The sequence below is a fragment of the Entelurus aequoreus genome, linkage group LG12, assembly GCF_033978785.1.
Source record: "Entelurus aequoreus isolate RoL-2023_Sb linkage group LG12, RoL_Eaeq_v1.1, whole genome shotgun sequence".
NCBI classification, from domain to species: Eukaryota; Metazoa; Chordata; class Actinopteri; order Syngnathiformes; family Syngnathidae; genus Entelurus; species Entelurus aequoreus.
In genome coordinates this window covers 19860463-19878938 of record NC_084742.1, presented here as the reverse complement: position 1 = coordinate 19878938, position 18476 = coordinate 19860463, and the positions used below count along the sequence as shown (strand labels likewise).

General features: G+C 41.0%; 2 protein-coding genes across 3 annotated transcripts in view; both read left to right on the top strand.

Moving 5' to 3' along the window:
• Positions 1 to 4032, top strand: part of LOC133661687 (macrosialin-like) — an 11867-nt gene extending 7835 nt beyond the window's left edge. For both annotated transcript variants that reach the window (XM_062065083.1, XM_062065084.1), the window contains exons 5-6: positions 134 to 307; positions 2869 to 4032. In XM_062065083.1, coding sequence (XP_061921067.1) covers positions 134 to 307; positions 2869 to 3008 — 314 coding nt within the window. In that variant the 3' untranslated portion in view covers positions 3009 to 4032. The remainder of the gene's footprint in view (positions 1 to 133; positions 308 to 2868) is intronic.
• A 100-nt stretch (positions 4033 to 4132) lies between these two features.
• LOC133661680 (menin-like) lies at positions 4133 to 18209 on the top strand. The gene is made up of 10 exons (XM_062065074.1): positions 4133 to 4269; positions 9572 to 10031; positions 10095 to 10303; positions 10366 to 10494; positions 14505 to 14545; positions 14625 to 14712; positions 14775 to 14911; positions 16735 to 16879; positions 16970 to 17137; positions 17283 to 18209. The coding sequence occupies exons 2-10, from the start codon at positions 9593 to 9595 to the stop codon at positions 17814 to 17816; spliced, it is 1890 nt and encodes a 629-aa protein (XP_061921058.1). The 5' UTR covers positions 4133 to 4269; positions 9572 to 9592; the 3' UTR covers positions 17817 to 18209.
• The last annotated feature ends 267 nt before the right edge of the window (positions 18210 to 18476 follow it).

Genomic DNA, 18476 nt, shown 5'->3' with positions numbered 1-18476 from the left:
AATGTATATGTATACTTGTACTTTTTGATGATTAATGTTTTTAGGTCATGCTGGCTAACAATTTTCTTTGGTGTGTTGCCCTTATCGCTATTGCATCTTGTTTACAATGCCATGCTATGTTTGACTGTTCCAGCCAACGGACAGTACGCCGCCAGCAACAAGTCGATGAGAAGCTTTGCCGCAAAAATCGGCCACTCGTACTCCTGCAAGAGCGAGTCACTCGACATGGGGAATGGACTGTATTTGGATGTCAAGCAAGACAGGATGCAGGCCTTCAATCTGACCAAGAGCAATGAATTTGGCACCAGTAAGCATATTAATTTACTCGGAATATGTAGAAGGTATTTTACTCGATGACGTCTCCTCTGGCCAATAACTTTTTTTTAATTCAAAGTGGACCTACAGTGTACATTAGGGATGTGCAAAGTGTGACTCTGGCAGATTTTGTTTGGCCCAAGACTTGTTTATTTGGCAAAATAACCAAATTAATTCCATCCATCCATCCATTTTCTACCGCTTGTCCCTTTTTGGGGTCGCGGGGGGTGCTGGAGCCTATCTCAACTGCATTCGGGCGGAAGGCGGGGTACACCCTGGACAAGTCGCCACCTCATCACAGGGCCAACACAGATAGACAGACAACATTCACACTCACATTCACACACTAGGGCCAATTTAGTGTTGCCAATCCTAATTCATAAAATATATTATTAGATATGAAACTAAATTGCTTTGTCATCTTTTAAATTTAACATGTGGATGTTTACTTTAGATAGTTTATCATATACTGATTAGATTGATTGGATTAGTGTCTATGAATGTTGTCATTCATCCAGGTCATTGTAATCTCAGGGCACTCATCGATCGCAACTACATCTGACCAATCTAAGTCTATGAGCACGAACTGATGAAGCTGACTCGGATGAGAGGCAAAACGTCTTCTAAAACAAACTAAAGAGGCGTGTTGCAATCGATTGAATGCTCTGAGATTACATTGAATTAGCATCTTTTTAATGCATTTTTAATAATTAATCAAGTAGAATTTTTCAGCATGATTGTTATCATTGAGCAACTAAAGTACAAGCCAACATATTGCTCAAAGCTAAATCTTTATTAGAAAGTAAATGTCGGCTTTGGATTTTTGTACACAATTATGATGAGTACATGAAAAACAGGGTGGTGGTTCCTCTCTTTAAGAAGGGGAACCGGAGGGTGTGTTCCCACTATCGTGGGATCACACTCCTCAGCCTTTCCCGGTAAGGTCTATTCAGGTGTACTGGAGAGGAGGCTACGCCGGATAGTCGAACCTCGGATCAAGAAGGAACATTGTGGTTTTCGTCCTGGTCGTGGAACGGTAGACCAGCTCTATACTCTCGACAGGGTCCTTGAGGGTGCATGGAAGTTTGCCCAACCAGTCTACATGTGCTTTGTGGACTTGGAGAAGGCATTCGACCGTGTCCCCCGGGAAGTCCTGTGGGGAGTGCTCAGAGAGTATGGGGTATCGGACTGTCTGATTGTGGCGGTCTGCTCCCTGTATGATCCGTGTCAGAGCTTGGTCCGCATTGCCGGCAGTAAGTCGGACCCGTTTCCAGTGAGGGTTGGACTCCGCCAAGACTGCCCTTTGTCACCGATTCTGTTCATAACCTTCATGGACATAATTTCCAGGCGCAGTCAGGGCGTTGAGGGGATCCGGTTTGGTGGCTGCAAGATTAGGTCTCTGCTTTTTGCAGATGATGTGGTCCTGATGGCTTCATCTGGCCAGGATCTTCAGCTCTCACTGGATCGGTTCGCAGCTGAGTGTGAAGCGACTGGAATGAGAATCAGCACCTCCAAGTCCGAGTCCATGGTTCTCGCCCGGGAAAGGGTGGAGTGCCATCTCCAAGTTGGGGAGGAGATCTTTTCCCAAGTGGAGGAGTTCAAGTACCTAGGAGTCTTGCTCACGAGTGGGGGAAGAGTAGATTGTGAGATCGACAGGCAGATCGGTGCAGTGTCTTCAGTAATGCGGACGCTGTATCGATCCGTTGTGGTGAAGAAGGAGCTGAGCCGGAAGGCAAAGCTCTCACTTTACCGGTCGGTCTACGTTCCCATCCTCACCTATGGTCAAGAGCTTTGGGTTATGACCAAAAGGACAAGATCACAGGTACAAGCGGCCGAAATGAGTTTCCTCCACCGGGTGGCGGGTCTCTCCCTTAGAGATAGGGTGAGAAGCTCTGAGAGCTCAAAGTAAAGCCGCTGCTCCTCCACATCGAGAGGAGCCAGATGAGGTGGTTCGGGCATCTGCTCAGGATGCCACCCTCCCTAGGTGTTTGGGGCCCGTTCGACCGGCAGAAGGCCTAGGGGAAGACCCAGGACACGTTGGGAAGACTATGTCTCCCGGCTGGCCTGGGAACGCGTCGGGATCCCCAGTGGCTGGGGAGAGGGAAGTCTGGGCTTCTCTTCTTGGGCTGCTGCCCCTGCGACTCGATCTCGGATAAGCGGAAGAAAATGGATGGATGGATGGACATGAAAAACAGCATTTTAACTATCACCCTTTTTTTTCCATCAATTTGATTTGGTGCTGCATTCTTTTTGAAAGTCTTGTTCCAACGTTTGACTTTACAGTTAGTCCAATGTTCTTTTTTGATCCATTGAGCCAGAGGACATAAAGCTCTTAAAATTGTACACACCTTTTTATATAAAGGTATTGATCACCTTAGGCTACACCCTCCCTTGTTACACTAATGCACATGAGCAGATATGTTTTCATTTGATATGCTTTATTCAGCTTGGACTTGGGAAAATCTGCATGTATACTTTTCTGATGAAGCATGACTTTTCTGCAATGATTTAATGCAAACATTCATTGAACAAATTGTGTATTTTTTTTTTCAGCTGATCCGTGTGCAGCCGACCAGCCAGATTATCGCGTGGCCATTGGAGTAGGGGTCACGCTGCTGGTGCTTATTGTGGTGGTAGTGGTGGTCTACCTGTTGGGCCGCAAGAGGAGGACCGATGGCTACCAGTCGCTGTGAGGCCAGCCATGCCCCAGGGGTGGCTGGGTGAGGCAGGGTGTGCTGTCAAGGGCACCAAAATGCACATTTTGCTCAAAATGTGTTACTGGAATCACATTTGGTTCTTTTTTTTCCCACTGTTGACATTTTGTTTTAGTATTCTGTTTTAAAGTGTTGTTTTTATTATGAGAATTGTACTGATGTACCCCTCATACACTTGGATATATGTTGCGTTTTTACTGTGAATTAGCAAAAAGGGATTTCTAAAGGGATGCTACTGCATGTGTTGAGAATGACATGTGATGTACTGATCAATTATAATTGCACTAATTAGGGTTACAGCCGAGGTTGTACATATATGGTCGTCTGAATAGAACCCTTGTTTCTAGCTTTATGGCTTCTGATGACAAAACATGCAAATAGTTTACATTATTGATTAATACAGCCAAAATAAAGTGAGACATAAAATATGTATTAATAATACATTTGTGTTGTGCATGTTGCCATTGTGTACAGCAGTAAGTTTGCTGTAGATGCATATTTTTCTCCCTTTGAATGCTTTTTATGCCATTAAAGAACGAAATTTATTCCAATAATACCCAGTTGAGTCAATGGGTATAACAACATGGCTTTTTTTAATGTACTTTTAAAAAACATGTTTTGATTTAAACAGAATGGTAGTATTGTTATTACTGGACTTGACACCTCTTATTAAATCGTGGCTGTCATACTTTGTCGCCGGATATCCAAAGGAATCATATTTCTGAACGTAATACAATTAACAGGCTGCCATACCATGAATTGATTTACATGGACCCCGACTTAAACATGTTGAAAAACGTATTCGGGTGTCATCATTTAGTGGTGAATTGTACGGAATATGTACTGTACTGTGCAATCTACTAATAAAAGTTTCAATCAATCAATCAAAAAGCCTTCCTTTGTTAATAATGATAATAATGCAGCTCTTTTCTGTCGACTAGTTATGTGTTTTATTATATTACAACTGTATGTATGTTCGAAATAAACGTATTCCATAACCATACATAGTCATGTATTTGTTTAAATATACTTTATGTACTTTGAAGAAATGTAGATAATGAACGGCGACGATTGTTCGAGTAACTTTCAGTTTTCCGACTGCACATGAAACACTCGCGAGTGACGTCATGTTACGTAAACGTGATGACGCACGCCGGGTGACTCTCGGGCAGCCTGAAGTGCGCGGCAAAAGAAGTGGGACACAAACAAAAAACATGTGGCTACCACACTGAGGAACCGGGTACGTTGTTCTTTACATACTAGCGTTATTAGGAGACTGGAGCGAGATATCCGGTAGTTAAACTACAGCAAGCAGTTTGACGAGACTTCCTGCTCGACAAGCGGTTATCTAAACCGGTCTAGTTTGACCAGCTAGCCGCTGTTAGCCAGCTAGCTGCACCTGATCGCCCGCTCATTCAAGCCAGCTTGCTCCCGCAGATGTCTCCTTAAAGCGTTTACCTAACGATTAGTTTGGCCTCTTCTCTTGACTTTACGCTGCTTATTTATTTAAATGATCGAAGCTTTCATTCGGAGAACCAAGACACGTTTCGAGCAAATATTACTGACGCGTATTTTGCCAAACTTTGCAAAGTTAGCCGGTTAGCCACATGCTAACACATACAATAGCGAGATCACAATACAATGGACAGGTATTATATCGATTCCTGTTGGCTTGGAAGCGATATCTTTCGGCATTACCGATCACATTAAACTTGAAAAGGCGTCTATAAGTGTATTATTTATTGTATTTATTGTGCGTGTATTTGACGGGAGAGTGCCCCGCCCACTAGAGCGCAATGTAGCCCAGGTTAGCTGTACTGATGGAACATGTGACATCATACAATGACTCACACTTATCTATCTCTTTTGCGTGCAGCAAGTTCAACATGAGCAGAAACTATATTGTATTGTGATTATTTTAATCGATCATTATTTAGCCTGTGGAAGGATTCAAGTACGTAGTCAAACAGAAATATTCTCATAAAATTTTAATATAACGCTGTCAATTTAATCAAAGCCCACCACATTCTTTTATGTGGCCTGCGAAAGCCTGGAAATAATATGCGTTAATAAAATGCTTAATCTTTTCTTACTGAATATATCTGTTCTTTCCTTTTTGACATTAAAAATTATGTACTGCATGCAATTGCATATCTTTTAAAATCAGAGGTGGGTAGAGTAGCCAGAAATTGTACTCAAGTAAGAGTACTGTTACTTTAGAGATTTATTACTCAAGTAAAAGTAAGGAGTAGTCACCCAAATATTTACTTGAGTAAAAGTAAAAAGTATGTTGTGAAAAAACTATTCAAGTACTGAGTAACTGATGAGTCACCTGTTCGTTTAATGATGACGGCAACAAATAATGCACAAAAACATAAAAATAGCAATGAGCAAATTCAGAGCCAGGAATATCTCTTTAGCAACTAAAACTTAGACCAAAACTTAGACTTCCTTTTTATTGTCATTCAAATTTGAACTTTACAGTACAGATAAGAACGACATTTCGTTGCATTAGCTCATGGTAGTGCAGGATAAAAAAGCAATAAGGTGCAGATATAAATAAATAAATAGGTTACTGTAAAGATAAATATATTGCACTTTTTCATATGCATCCGCGTTTATGGATGTATGTTATATTGTCTTTTTTATTCCAGCAAGTTAATCCATTTTGGGGGGAGCTGAGGGGATAATTATGATGTGTTCAAGAGCAAACAACAATAATATATATTAAATAATAATACATTAACATAAAAAAAAAAAATTAAGGTAAATTGAGCCACAATAACTTAACAGCACCATAGGCTCAGTAGGCAGAGATAACAAAGGAAAATAAAAAGTTTGCCTTTACGCAAACCATAAACTGATAGGTGTGGGCTGCATCTGGGAACACACTGATTGGTGTTTCTGTGTGTGTGTGTGTGTGTGTGTGTGTGTGTGTGTGTGTGTGTGTGTGTGTGTGTGTGTGTGTGTGTGTGTGTGTGTGTGTGTGTGTGTGTGTGTGTGTGTGTGTGTGTGTGTGTGTGTGTGTGTGTGTGTGTGTGTGTGTGTGTGTGTGTGTGTGTCTATGAGGCTGCAGTACGTTAATAAATGTCCCCACACGATGTACATTTGACAGTGATTCATAGCATATAGTATATATCTGTATCATGAATCAATTTAAGTGGACCCCGATTTAAACAAGTTGAAAAACTTATTCGGGTGTTACCATTTAGTCGTCAATTGTACGGAATATGTACTTCACTGTGCAATCTACTAATAAAAGTTTCAATCAATCAAGCAGGGAAGCTAACATCAGCCTACGGTGACAGGCAAAATATCTACTAACATTACCGCGATTTGCTTCCTCAAATTTGACGTTGAGTTCATTTTGTAAGCTTACGCTTGTTAATCATGTGACCGCCTGGCTCTGTTTGATTGGTGAAACGAAGTCAAACGTCACCAGTGACTGCATGTGATTGGTGAAACGGAGTCAAACGTCACCAGTGACTGTATTTGATTGGTGAAACGCAGGCATGCGATAGATCCTACTTTGAAGGTCTGTCTGACAAACCAAAACAAACAAAGCGTGCATTAACAGATCGATAAAAATCAGTAGCGAGTAGCGAGCTGAATGTAGATAAATGGAGTGGAGTAAAAGTAGCGTTTCTTCTCTATAAATATACTCAAGTAAAAGTAAAAGTATGTTGCATTAAAACTACTCTTAGAAGTACAATTTATCCCAAAAGTTACTCAAGTAGATGTAACCGGACTAAATGTAGCGCATTACTACCCACATCTGTTCAAAATTCAATATCATCAAAATCAAAATATTGTATTTCAAAAATATTTTTTGTTAAAATAGAGATAAATACTGTACATAAATATCTGCTTGACTTATGATTTCAAAACAAATCATCAATCAAATTGTAGACTGTGAAATTGACAATAGATTTTACGGTTAAATTCCGCCGACTGACTTTTTTACCGTAAAATACATTTCAGCACTGTTTTTTCCCATATACAGTAAGACAGTAAAACATTAAAAAACAAACAAACAAAAAACATTAAAACAAGATTTTACGTTCAAAACAAAGCTGGCAGCTCTGTTGCTTGAATTTTACAGCTAAAAACAGTGGCATTTTTTTTCCATTCCATTAATTTAAAAAAATGTATATGCTGTAAATAAAACGCTGCTTTTACTGTAAAATTCTGGTGACTGAGCTGCCAGTTTTTAAAGTAAAATTTAAATATTTTTATTCCAACTTTTGTTTAAAAAAAAAAAAATTATTGTTAATGTATTTATTTATACATTATTCATATATTACTCATTGTTAAAACGGCCCTCTGAGGACAACCATTACTGCGATGTGGCCCTCAATGAAAACGAGTTTGACACCCCTGCTCTACACTGTTATTGACATGACAGCTGACACTTCCTCCACGCTGGTTATCATTCATTATCTTGTGTGAGAAGCAATCGCAATAATACATTGACTTTTCTTTTGACTTGCCTTATGCGTGGGAGTGTATAGGGAACATTTTGTGTATTTTTTTCTTTTAGTTCTTGATTTATTTTTATTTTTTATTCCTACCGGTCTGCCATTTCAGGCACCTCCTATAAAGAGCAGCAGAAAACTCTTTGGAAGTTAATTTAATGCCGAACCAGACGATTACGAATCTAAAAACAACAAATATTAATCAGGGCTGCATGAGTCTGCCTAAAATGTGAATCTCAAATGTATTTCTTAGATTTGGGAAGATCGTGATTCCCTGGGATAATTTTTTCACATATTCGCACATACACACACTCCATGTTCAGAAACATGTGCTCTTTTGTTAAATAAACAGCTATTTTTTGATTATTGCCTTTTTCTTCTTTAAAGAACCTTCCAACAATATTTCTGCAGTTTTTCATGGTAGATTTGGTTTGCCCGGTTACTTTTTTTTAATGGAAAGACAAAATAATCTATCAAGTCCAAAAATGTTTACATTTATTCAGGACATAATAGCAGGTCGAGAGAAAAGTCACTTATTAATGCAATTGCTTCTCCTGCAAGATGATTAATGATTTCTTCACCAGCCAGAGCAGTAGCTTGCCCTGTGGCCAGAGGAGCTTACTGGGGGAAAGGGAGAGTGATGAGAAAGTTCAACCATCATGCTAACAGTGCGGCGCGTGTTCTGAAGTAAAATGGCATTTGTTGCTTTGTGTTGCTTGCACTTTCAGTTTGTTATGCACTTTTTTCATCGATATTTATCAACTTGATCAAATTTTAGTGTGAATCCAGGTTGTTTTTTTTAAAGATTTTTTATTTATTTATTTTACCTTTTTTTTCTTTTTGATAACCTGGGCGTCCGTCAGGCTCGTTGACCATTTCCACGCGCTGCTTCAAACAAGTTTTCCAACAAAAGGAGAATTTAAAGTCTGTTGAAAAGTAAAATAGGACCAGGAGTAATCTATGCACGGACTTTTATAGATCAACTCAAAGAGAGAGAGAGCGCTTTTCTGATTGGGTGGAGGTATAGCCCTTCCTCCATAATGCACGTCATACCTTCAAGTATCATAAATCATGTGGTATGGCTCTTACATTACCAAACCATTCAGTGGTTGATTCCTGATTCTGTCTGGCCCCTAAGTGACCCCAAAATGTGCATTCTTTTTACAAGGGAGCCAGCTGCTGTACAAAGAAGGGTACTGACGGGGCAAATTATAAACTAACACACGTTCTATTCAATTCTATCTTATTGCATGCATTGGCCAGTGGCCATCATTGTATTCTACCGAAGTCAGAAAACGTTTTAGTACTTACCTATAAGACATTACAAAGAAAGTTAAAACACAGTTTATAAAAGTTTAGCAAAAGATAGTCACAGTTTAGAGCTGGACGATTAATTGAAAAATAATTGAAAAGTAAACTGCCATGTAAATGATTTAGATTGTTGTGACTCTCTACTGTACATATACACCATTCCCTTAAACTACAGTACTGATTGTGTAGTTACGTCACAGGAAGCCAGGTGTTGCAAAGCGGAACCCAGCAGAAGAAGCTGCTGCAACCAAGTAACACTTTCATTCAGTCCGCTACATGGAAGTGTCATGGAGGAAAACTGAAAAACAGAACCAACAGGACGTTGTGAGCACTGTGTAGCCAAAATGAATTCTGTTTTAGTAGTTTAAACACTCTTTGACTACAATAAGGAGGAAGTTGACCAAAAAGAATAGTGTGAGCGTAGAGTAAAATAATCGCACGTTAACCAAAATCGAGGTAAAAGGTTCAATTAATCGTGATATAGATTTTTTCCATAAATGCCCAGCCCTAACACAGCCTTTAACATATATTGGTAAATAATTAACAAATATTATGCATTTGTATAATGAGTGCATTGACTGATTACAGCTGCAAAATTGTTTTTGATTTGAAATGAATGGTAACACGTTTGACACATGCAGCTGTAATGATGTACTGGTGCTTTTTGCAGCTGTATTAATTTTTCTTATAATAGTTGATAATAGTATATGGTATATTGTTGCCTAATAATTTCTTCTTTTTTGAATTGTCTTACAGCGCAGGTGAAGCTGAGAAGACATGATGGGGTTGCACACGTCCCAGAAGAAGCACTTTCCCCTGCGGGGGATTGACGGCGTTGTTCAGCTCTTCGACGCCGAACTCCGCAAGTCCGAGCCGGACTTAGCCCTCCTCTCGCTGGTCCTGGGCTTCGTCGAGCACTTCCTGGCCGTCAACCGCGTGGTGCCTGTCAACGTGCCCGGCGTGCGCTTTGAGCCACTGGAGCCAGACTGTCCCAACTCGTGCTTCCCTACTGTAGAGCTGGGTATGCTCTCGGCGCTGTATGAGCGCTTCACAGCACAGATCCGCGGGGCAGTGGACCTGTCGCAGTACAGGAGGACATCCGCCGGCTCGAGTCGCGAGTTGGTGAAGAAAGTTTCCGACGTGATTTGGAACAGTCTGAGTCGCTCGTACTTTAAAGATCGAGCTCATATCCAGTCTCTCTTTAGCCTCATCACTGGTAAGACAAGCTAGACTGTAGGCGTCTTGTTTTCCTACCAAACCGATGTCATCTTTTATAAAGGGACCAAGCTGGATAGCTCGGGGGTGGCTTTTGCTGTGGTGGCAGCCTGCCAAGTCCTGGGTCTGAAGGATGTGCACCTGGCTCTGTCCGAGGACCACGCCTGGGTCATATTTGGCAAGAATGGAGAAGAAACAGCTGAGGTCACCTGGCACGGCAAGGGTAATGAGGACAGGCGAGGACAGACAGTCACAGCGGGAGTCAGCGAAAAGGTGAGCCGCACTTGACACTCCAAACGTACGAAACGTTGCTGAAATTTTTGTCTCTGCTTCAGAGCTGGCTCTATCTAAAGGGATCCTACATGAAATGTGACAGAAACATGGAGGTAGCCTTCATGGTTTGTGCCATTAACCCTTCACTGGATCTGCACACAGATAGCTCTGAGCTCCTGCAGCTACAGCAGGTCAGCAGCATACATCACACACTCACAAACAACATTAACCCTTTGGAGTCCATGCTAGTTATTTAGCATTTTTACCTACATTTATGTTTACTACTCCCACTCCTTAAAACTGTTTTTCTTGGTTAGTTTCTTTTATTTCCTGTACCACCTCACATGTGTGGGACAGAAGAGATATTTCCATAACCCTAATACCTGATGTCCAAGTAGAGAAAATGTCTAACGTGTAATGAACCCTCCTTATAACTTAGAAGGCAAATTTACAATTTAAAAACTCATGTATAGGTTTAGCAAAGAAAGTTAAATGTAGTCAAATAGTAATTTCTATAATTATTTACCTTCAAAGCAAGACGAGGCTTGGGCAGTTGCAATTTACTAACTCTGTACATCACAAATAATGTGTTCCATTCCAAAAGAAAATGTATGTCTACCTCAAGAAGGCTGAATACAACATAACTGAACATTCAAAGGGAAAAGTCAGGCCTGACGCAGGGTTTCCCTCAGCTTGCTAATGTACTTGAAGCTGTGATGCGTGCACGTCCCTGTCCACCGTCGCAAAAGTCAGGCTCGTCACAACTAGGGTTGGGTATCGAGTATCGATTGGAACCGGGACTAACTTTCCGATTCTCCCGGAATCGTTCAAAAGTTTAAATTTCGATTCCTATTTTCGATACCCAGTCCGTCGACCGGAAAAAAAAATATATATATATGTCCGCCGAACCGGAAGAAGAAGCCGCTGAGCACCAACGAAGAAGCGCCCACCGCCGGAAGTGTTAGCATAGCCGAGCGAGTCAGTCAAGCTCAAGCATGGATAGCGGGCGTCGGCGGTCGAAAGTGTGGCTTTCCTTACAAAAAAAGAATGAAATAACCGCAAAATAATAGAGCTCCATGTCCATCAAGAAACGAGTGGAGAGAGAGCTGCAGATGTACCAGGACGTTCCACCGATACTTATGTCTGACGACCCTGCTGCATGGTGATGGTCCGGTGGAACCAACAAAAGACTTATCCTTTGCTGTCAGATCGCGCTTTCTCCTATTTATGCGTTCAAGCTTCTTCCACACCCAGCGAACGTGTATTTTCCACAGCAGGAGACACTATCTGTCCAGAACGCTCACGCATCATGCCTGAGAAGGCGGATATGGTCATTTTCCTAAACAAGAACTGTCTCTGATTTTATACTGCACCTGCTGCTAATCTGGACTGGGTTTTGCAAGTTGTTTCTTATTGTTTATTTGCTTTTCTGCACCAGGTTAGCCCATCAGTGGGAGCACGGTAACATTTTTAAGTACCTGCAGCATCATACACTTGTGTGTGTAAATGTGTTTTCATGAGGTTTTTAAAAATAAAGCTCTCTTGAGGAAAGTGTACCCCTGGGAAAATGTATTCAGAATTTATAATATTTATATTCAAGTTCATAGATTTGATATTTATATTCTAGTTGAAAACAGCCCTGTGAGGAATTTATAGTAAAGTTCATAAAAAGTTAATAGAATTAAAATTGATGGAGAATGTCAGACTATTTCATTCAGAAAGACTGTAGGTTAGCTAGCTCATTTAAAATATCCTAAACTTTTTTTTGACCCTGCCTCTTAAAAGAATCGGAACCGAGAATCGACAGGAATCGGAATCGAAACAAAGAATTGGAATCGGAATCGTTCGAATTCAAACGATACCCAACCCTAGTCACAACGTAATTAATGTTCAATCTGCGTTGTGCCTCTTCCCCCTTACACAGCTGGAAGTACAGCCCAGAAGAACAAAATAAATAAATATGACCAACACTAGCATATAAGTTGAAACACAATGTTGAGAAGAAGCAAAAACTTCAGTGACAGACTTTAGTTTTACCAGCAGCTCATTAGTCATCCTGCCCTGAATGCGGACTGGCAAGCAGGCAGGCACAGAATGTCTTTGTGACTGAACTACTATATTGATCCTGACTGGGAGAATCAACACAACCACTAGTTTAATCAGAAAAATATTTTTTTATATCTAAATATTTTTTAATCAGACTTTTTGTTTTTGTGTTTGCAAAGATTCAACTCCTCTGATATAACATGTACTAAAAACTCTGCAGACAGACACTTCAAATAATTTTTGAGTTTTTGGATAAAAAACATTTTGTTTCTGAAATAATCATTAAACTTGTATTATGTGTTGGTGCACATTATTTTACAGTACCTCAAATTCAAACTGCACTTTAGTGTATGTTAATTAAATATAAGCTACAGTAGTTGGGTTAAAAAAAACTCCACAATGTTAGTCACCGTTTGCTGTTTCCCAAAGCACTGGATGCGAAGCACTGATGTATACAAATAATTAAATAATACAAATAATAATTTATCATTTGAAACTGTTGTTTAGTAAATGTTAACTTGAAATACAAGTCTTATAATATTCAGTACACCACTTGCTTACTGCAGAATGTTTGGGATGCCAAGCAAAAAAACTAAATAACGTTGAGAGGAAAACAGTTCTCTACCCCACAAAATGTGTACATGTATGTATATATATATATAAATATAAATAATAGGGCTGCAACAACTAATCGATTAAAATAGATTATAAAAATATTTGGCGATTAATTTAGTCATCGATTCGTTGGATCTATGCTATGCGCATGCGCTGAGGCTACGTTTTAAAAAAAAATAAAAAATTAATTTTTAATAAACCTTTATTTATAAACTGCAACGTTTACAAACAGCTGAGAAACAATAATCAAAATAAGTACAAAAACAGTACAAAACAGTGCCACGGCGGCGCTGAGGCTACGTCTCATGAGGTGGGGGTAAGCCAGCCAATGATGTTTCATGTGCAACTCACGTGACGACGCCGTCTCCTTTGCTGGAAACATTCGAAAAATGGCGGAGGAAAACAGTACGGATAGTTTGTTGCAGCCATGGATGGAGGATAGAACTCACGGTATGTAACTTTTTAAGTCCATAGTCCGGGTACATTGATCCGTTGTGTCCGTCTTTGTGTGTTTTTAATATTTTGCTAACAAGGAGATTTTTATTAGCCAGGCCTCCCTCGCCCGCCTGCAGCTGTTAACACAGACCCGCAGGCGTGAGCACATTACCCCTATACTAGCGTCCCTTCACTGGCTCCCTGTGCGTTACCGAATCAATTTTAAACTCCTACTATTTGTTTTTAAATGTCTGAACAACCTCGCTCCAACATATCTCTCCTATTATCGTGCTCTGTTTGTGTTGTTGTGCTTGCTCGTTTCTCTTGTGTTGTCTTTTAACCTGCCCATTGTACAGCACTTTGGCTACCCCTGTGGTACATTTTTAAATATGCTTTATAAATAAAGTTGATTTGATTTGATTTATAAAAAAGAAAAACATTTTTGTAACATTTTCCTTGTTTTATTTGGCAAGTTGAAAGAACATGGTGCCAGTATGCTGTTTTTTTCAATAAAATACTGGAAAGGATAGAAATGTAGTTTGTCTCTGTTATCCGATTATTAATCGAAGTAATAATCGACAGATTAATCGATTATCAAAATAATCGTTAGTTGCAGCCCTAATATATATATATATATATATATATAGCCTTTTTAACATCGTCACTGGTAAGTTACTGATAACTTGACCACTTTTAATGCTAGCTAATTCTAAAAATGTTAAGTGTAATTGATTATCAAGCGGAATGGCCGCTGCCTGACATGTATTTTCTTTAAACTTTAACACAGCCTCTTTTCCACTCAGAAACATAGCAGCTGTCAAGCGCCCAGCAGCACGCTTCCACCCTTCAAAATAACAGTGCTGTACACATCTGGTTTGACTGCGCTAACAATATAAAGGTTTCAAAAAAGTACCTTACATAATAAACACTTTGTACTTAAAGCACAAAAAGCAGGCTGTGGTTGGAGAACAAAAGCCTAATCCCAAAAAAACAAGGATTTCATACAGCCCTAATCATGCTACACCACCTATTATGCTTTGCCTGCATTTTACGCATCCATGAGATAATAAGTGTTAATCACTTCTTTCCCATTGTTCTTGTCCAGAAGTTGCTGTGGTTGCTGTATGACCGAGGCAACTTGGACAGGTGAGAGTGCTGCAGCCAAGATGCCAAAAACTTATGTTGATGTCACTATCCTCAACCTTTTTACTTTTCCCTGAGCCAGGTATCCAATGGCCATGGGGACTCTTGCAGACCTGGAGGACCAAGAGCCAATCCCAGGGAAGGAGAGCCCAATAGAAATTCACCTCAAGGTAAGGATTCTTGTCATTCTTCTTCATGGCACCAGATGCTTCATTTTGCTCTCTCTCGCCAGGCTGTGAGTTCAGCCCAGAAACATTACCACAACGAGCACATCTACCCTTACATGTACCTGGCGGGCTTCCACTACAGGCACAAAAACGTGCGGGACGCACTGAGAGCGTGGGCTGACGCCGCCAAGGTTATGCAGGAGTAAGTTAATTACTTGGTTATTATTATCATTACTTTATCACTAGTGTTACTTAGTGTTTCCCAAAGAAGGGCAATCTATTAGTGTGGGTGGGGCCAGGGCTGTTAGGTCAGGGGTATTAAGATTACATCATATAGTTTGCATAATTGGCTATGACGCATGTATTTTTATAAAAAGAAAGTCTAAAAAACATTATACATATATTAAAGACAAATCTGTGTTATTAGTTTCAACATATCTTTTTCTTGTAACATTATATTGTTTTGATCTATTTTTTTTTAATGTTTGCTGTTTATCTTGAATCTACAATGATGCAACACGATCTGTACTTTGTACACTAGGGTTTATTTAACATATGTTATTCTTCTCTCCCTGAATGTTGGAAATTAATTTGGCAGAAAGATAAACAGTCTTTAAAATTAAAGAGGAAAAAAACTTGAGGCTTTTAATTGATAGTTTTCACAATGAAGTTACAGTAAAGGGGCGGCATGGCTTGGTGGGTAGAACAGCCATGCCAGAAACTTGAGGGTTGCAGGTTCGCTCCCTGCCTCTTGTCATCCAAATCACTGCCGTTGTGTCCTTGGACAGGACACTTCACCCTTGCCCCCAGTGCAGCTCACACTGGTGAATGAATGATGAATGATGGGTGGTTTGTCGGAGGGGCCGTAGGCGCAAACTGGCAGCCACGCTTCCGTCAGTCTACCCCAGGGCAGCTGTGGCTACAAATGTAGCTTACCACCACCAAGTGTGAATGAATGATGGGTTCTCACTTCTCTGTGAAGCACTTTGAGTGTCTAGAAAAGCGCTATATAAATCTGATCCATTATTATTATTATTATTATTATTAAAGCAAAGCACACAAAGGAAAGTACATTAAAATACACATGAATTGCACATAAATGTAGGAATCATGTTAAATCAGCAATACAGTTTTGTATAAACTGAAAAGATGCAACTATACAGGACAAAGGTTTGCACTTATGCCACTAGCTTAATGCAAACAGACGATTACTGACAGGCTAGGAAAAACTAGCATCGAGATTGTTTTAAAGTTGAACCAACATTTAACAAATTAGATTTTAACAGAAGAAAATTGACATTAAACAGAAAATGTATTCCTACTTACAGGCATATATTCACCAAACTGGAAACAAATATTGACGCTAACTTTGCACTACTAAGCCAGTCTACTGCTCTGCACCGTGTTTTGACTTTCTACGGGAGCCTTTTGCTCGAACCTCAAACTCTAATTTTTTAAATCAAATAATATAGTTAATGTTGTGTGGAACCTGATTGCCAGGCGAGAGCAGCATTTTATATTTGTGGTGCCCCTTAATTTTTTTGTGGCGGGTCGTCACTAATAAAAGAATGTATGGGAAACACTCACTTATCAGGGACACCTGAGAATAAAGCATTATCATCTTAGTGTGGACATTACCTCATATGACCGCAAGAGGTCAGTCAATCCACATGGCATCAACACCAACTGACAGGAATATCAAGGCTGCCATAAATACACTTATTGTTTAGAAATGATTGAAAATATTTCATGTTTAATCTCACACCATGACCAGAGTGTGCAGTGGTTCACAAAGTGAACCTCGGCAGCTAAATATAGTCCTTGAGCTGAAATCTAGCAGCTTCCTTTTCCTCCTGCTGCCCCCTCATTGTTCTGTCATTTCCTTCCATGCTAAGGAATATTTTGCATAATTTTTTCAGATTTTTGTGACGTCCTAGTAGGAACTTGATATGTCCCATCTCCCCATTACAGTCTTAATGCAAATAAAAGCGAACTGAATTCCTAAAAAAGTCTCTCTTGTTGCAGCTACAACTACTTCCGTGAGGACGAGGAGATCTACAAGGAATTCTTTGACGTTGCAAACGACGTCATTCCAACTCTGCTGAAGGAAACGTCCGTCGCTGCTGAAAATCCATCTGAGGGCGGTGAGGTGGGAGAAGTCAGTGATAAAGTAAGTGTTCTTGGCCTGCAGAGAAGATGCTGTTGCATTGTGGGTAGTGAAGTCCTCAAACAAAAGTCTTCTCTGTGTTTCCTGGCGCAGCCAAAGCAGGCAGCCGCCTTCTCTGCCCTGCAGGACCCAGAATGCTTTGCCCACCTGCTTTCCTTCTACGACGGCATCTGCAAGTGGGAGGAGGGCAGTCCCACGCCAGTGCTGCATGTGGGCTGGGCCACCTACCTGGTCCAGTCCCTCAGCCGCTTTGATGCGCAGGTGAGGAGGAGGCGTGTGAATAAACGTGACATGTTTGCATTCATGCTTGCTGCTCTTGCACTCGAAGTCGCTGCACAGATGTGCTTAATGAAGTGTCCTGTAGTGTCATTTTGAAACCTAAAGATGACGTTGTTTGTGTCCCAAGGTGCGTCAGAAAGTCTCCATCATCACCAAAGAGCCAGAATGTCAGGAGGACGACGACGCGTCCAGCGAGGACCCCTGGGAGGGCCGCAGACGAGGTTCCCGCAGAGAGCCCAAACTGGAGGAACAGAACTCTCCCCTCCCTGCTGCCCCGACCTCCCCAGCCTCCCAGATGACCGGGGCGGCGGCAGCGCCTCCTCAGCCTAAGAAAGTAGGCGAGGGTGTGGCCCGCCGCCGTTCTTCCCAAGGCCAGCGGGGCGCAGAGGGGGCTGAGGGCAAGCCTAAGTCCCCTGGCCCCAACGCGGCGCCCTCCCCTCAGCAGCAGGCGGCATCGCCCTGCCCAGCTGCCCCAGTGGTCATCTTCCAGAGCGAGAAGATGAAAGGCATGAAGGGGCTGTTGTGCGCCGCCAAGGTGAACTCCAGCGCCATCAAACTGCAGCTAACTGCTCAGTCTCAGGTCCAGATGAAGAGGCAGAAAAGCACGCCGCCTGGGGACTACTCCTTGTCCTTCATGAAGAGGCAGCGCAAGGCTCTTTAGGCTGTGAAAGCCAACACTGGTCTTCATCCTTAGCTCCACCTTCTCGTAGCTACCAGCAATAGCACGCTAACAAACCCGAGTGTGTTCGGAGCTCCGCCTCCTGTGTTTGTTGCTTTTCTGGTGAACACCGTTCATGACTGAAAGCTCAACATATCTTCAATTTAGGATAGTTACTGTGTAACATTGTCCACCACCGCGCTAAGGATAGCTTCTTTCTTGCTAGCTCGATGTTGCCTTACGTCGCCTTTGTTTGTTTTATTTGGAAGATTTAGAGTAGAGAAGCCTAGAAAGACCAAGCACTGTCCTCACAGCCACGCTAGCTGGTCCTGCTACTTTGTGCATTGTTTCCTTCTTGGTTTTCTATCTGCTAGTAATAAAGATCTGATCAAATTAGACACTGCATGGTCTTTATTATTATTTCAGTACATTGTTCTCATGTAACATATATTTGTATTTTTTTAATCTGATCAAATATTGTATTAGTATATTTACTGATTGGACATGAGTCCTTGAAGCAGAGGCTCTCATTGTTATTGTTGCTGGAGATGACGACATTTTTGCAGTTCGAGGTGTGCCATACGGCAAATTTTGGTATCAATCTGATATCAAGTAAATGCAGGGCCAGTATCTCCAGTGCTTTAGGTACAGTACTTTTTACTC

Coding starts and splice junctions, on each gene's coding strand:
- LOC133661680 (XM_062065074.1), top strand. CDS start 9,593: ATGATGGGGTTGCACACGTCCCAGAAGAAGCACTTTCCCCTGCGGGGG. Junction 10,304..10,365: donor CAGCGGGAGTCAGCGAAAAG/GTGAGCCGCACT, acceptor TCTCTGCTTCAG/AGCTGGCTCTATCTAAAGGG. Junction 16,880..16,969: donor TGGGAGAAGTCAGTGATAAA/GTAAGTGTTCTT, acceptor TTCCTGGCGCAG/CCAAAGCAGGCAGCCGCCTT.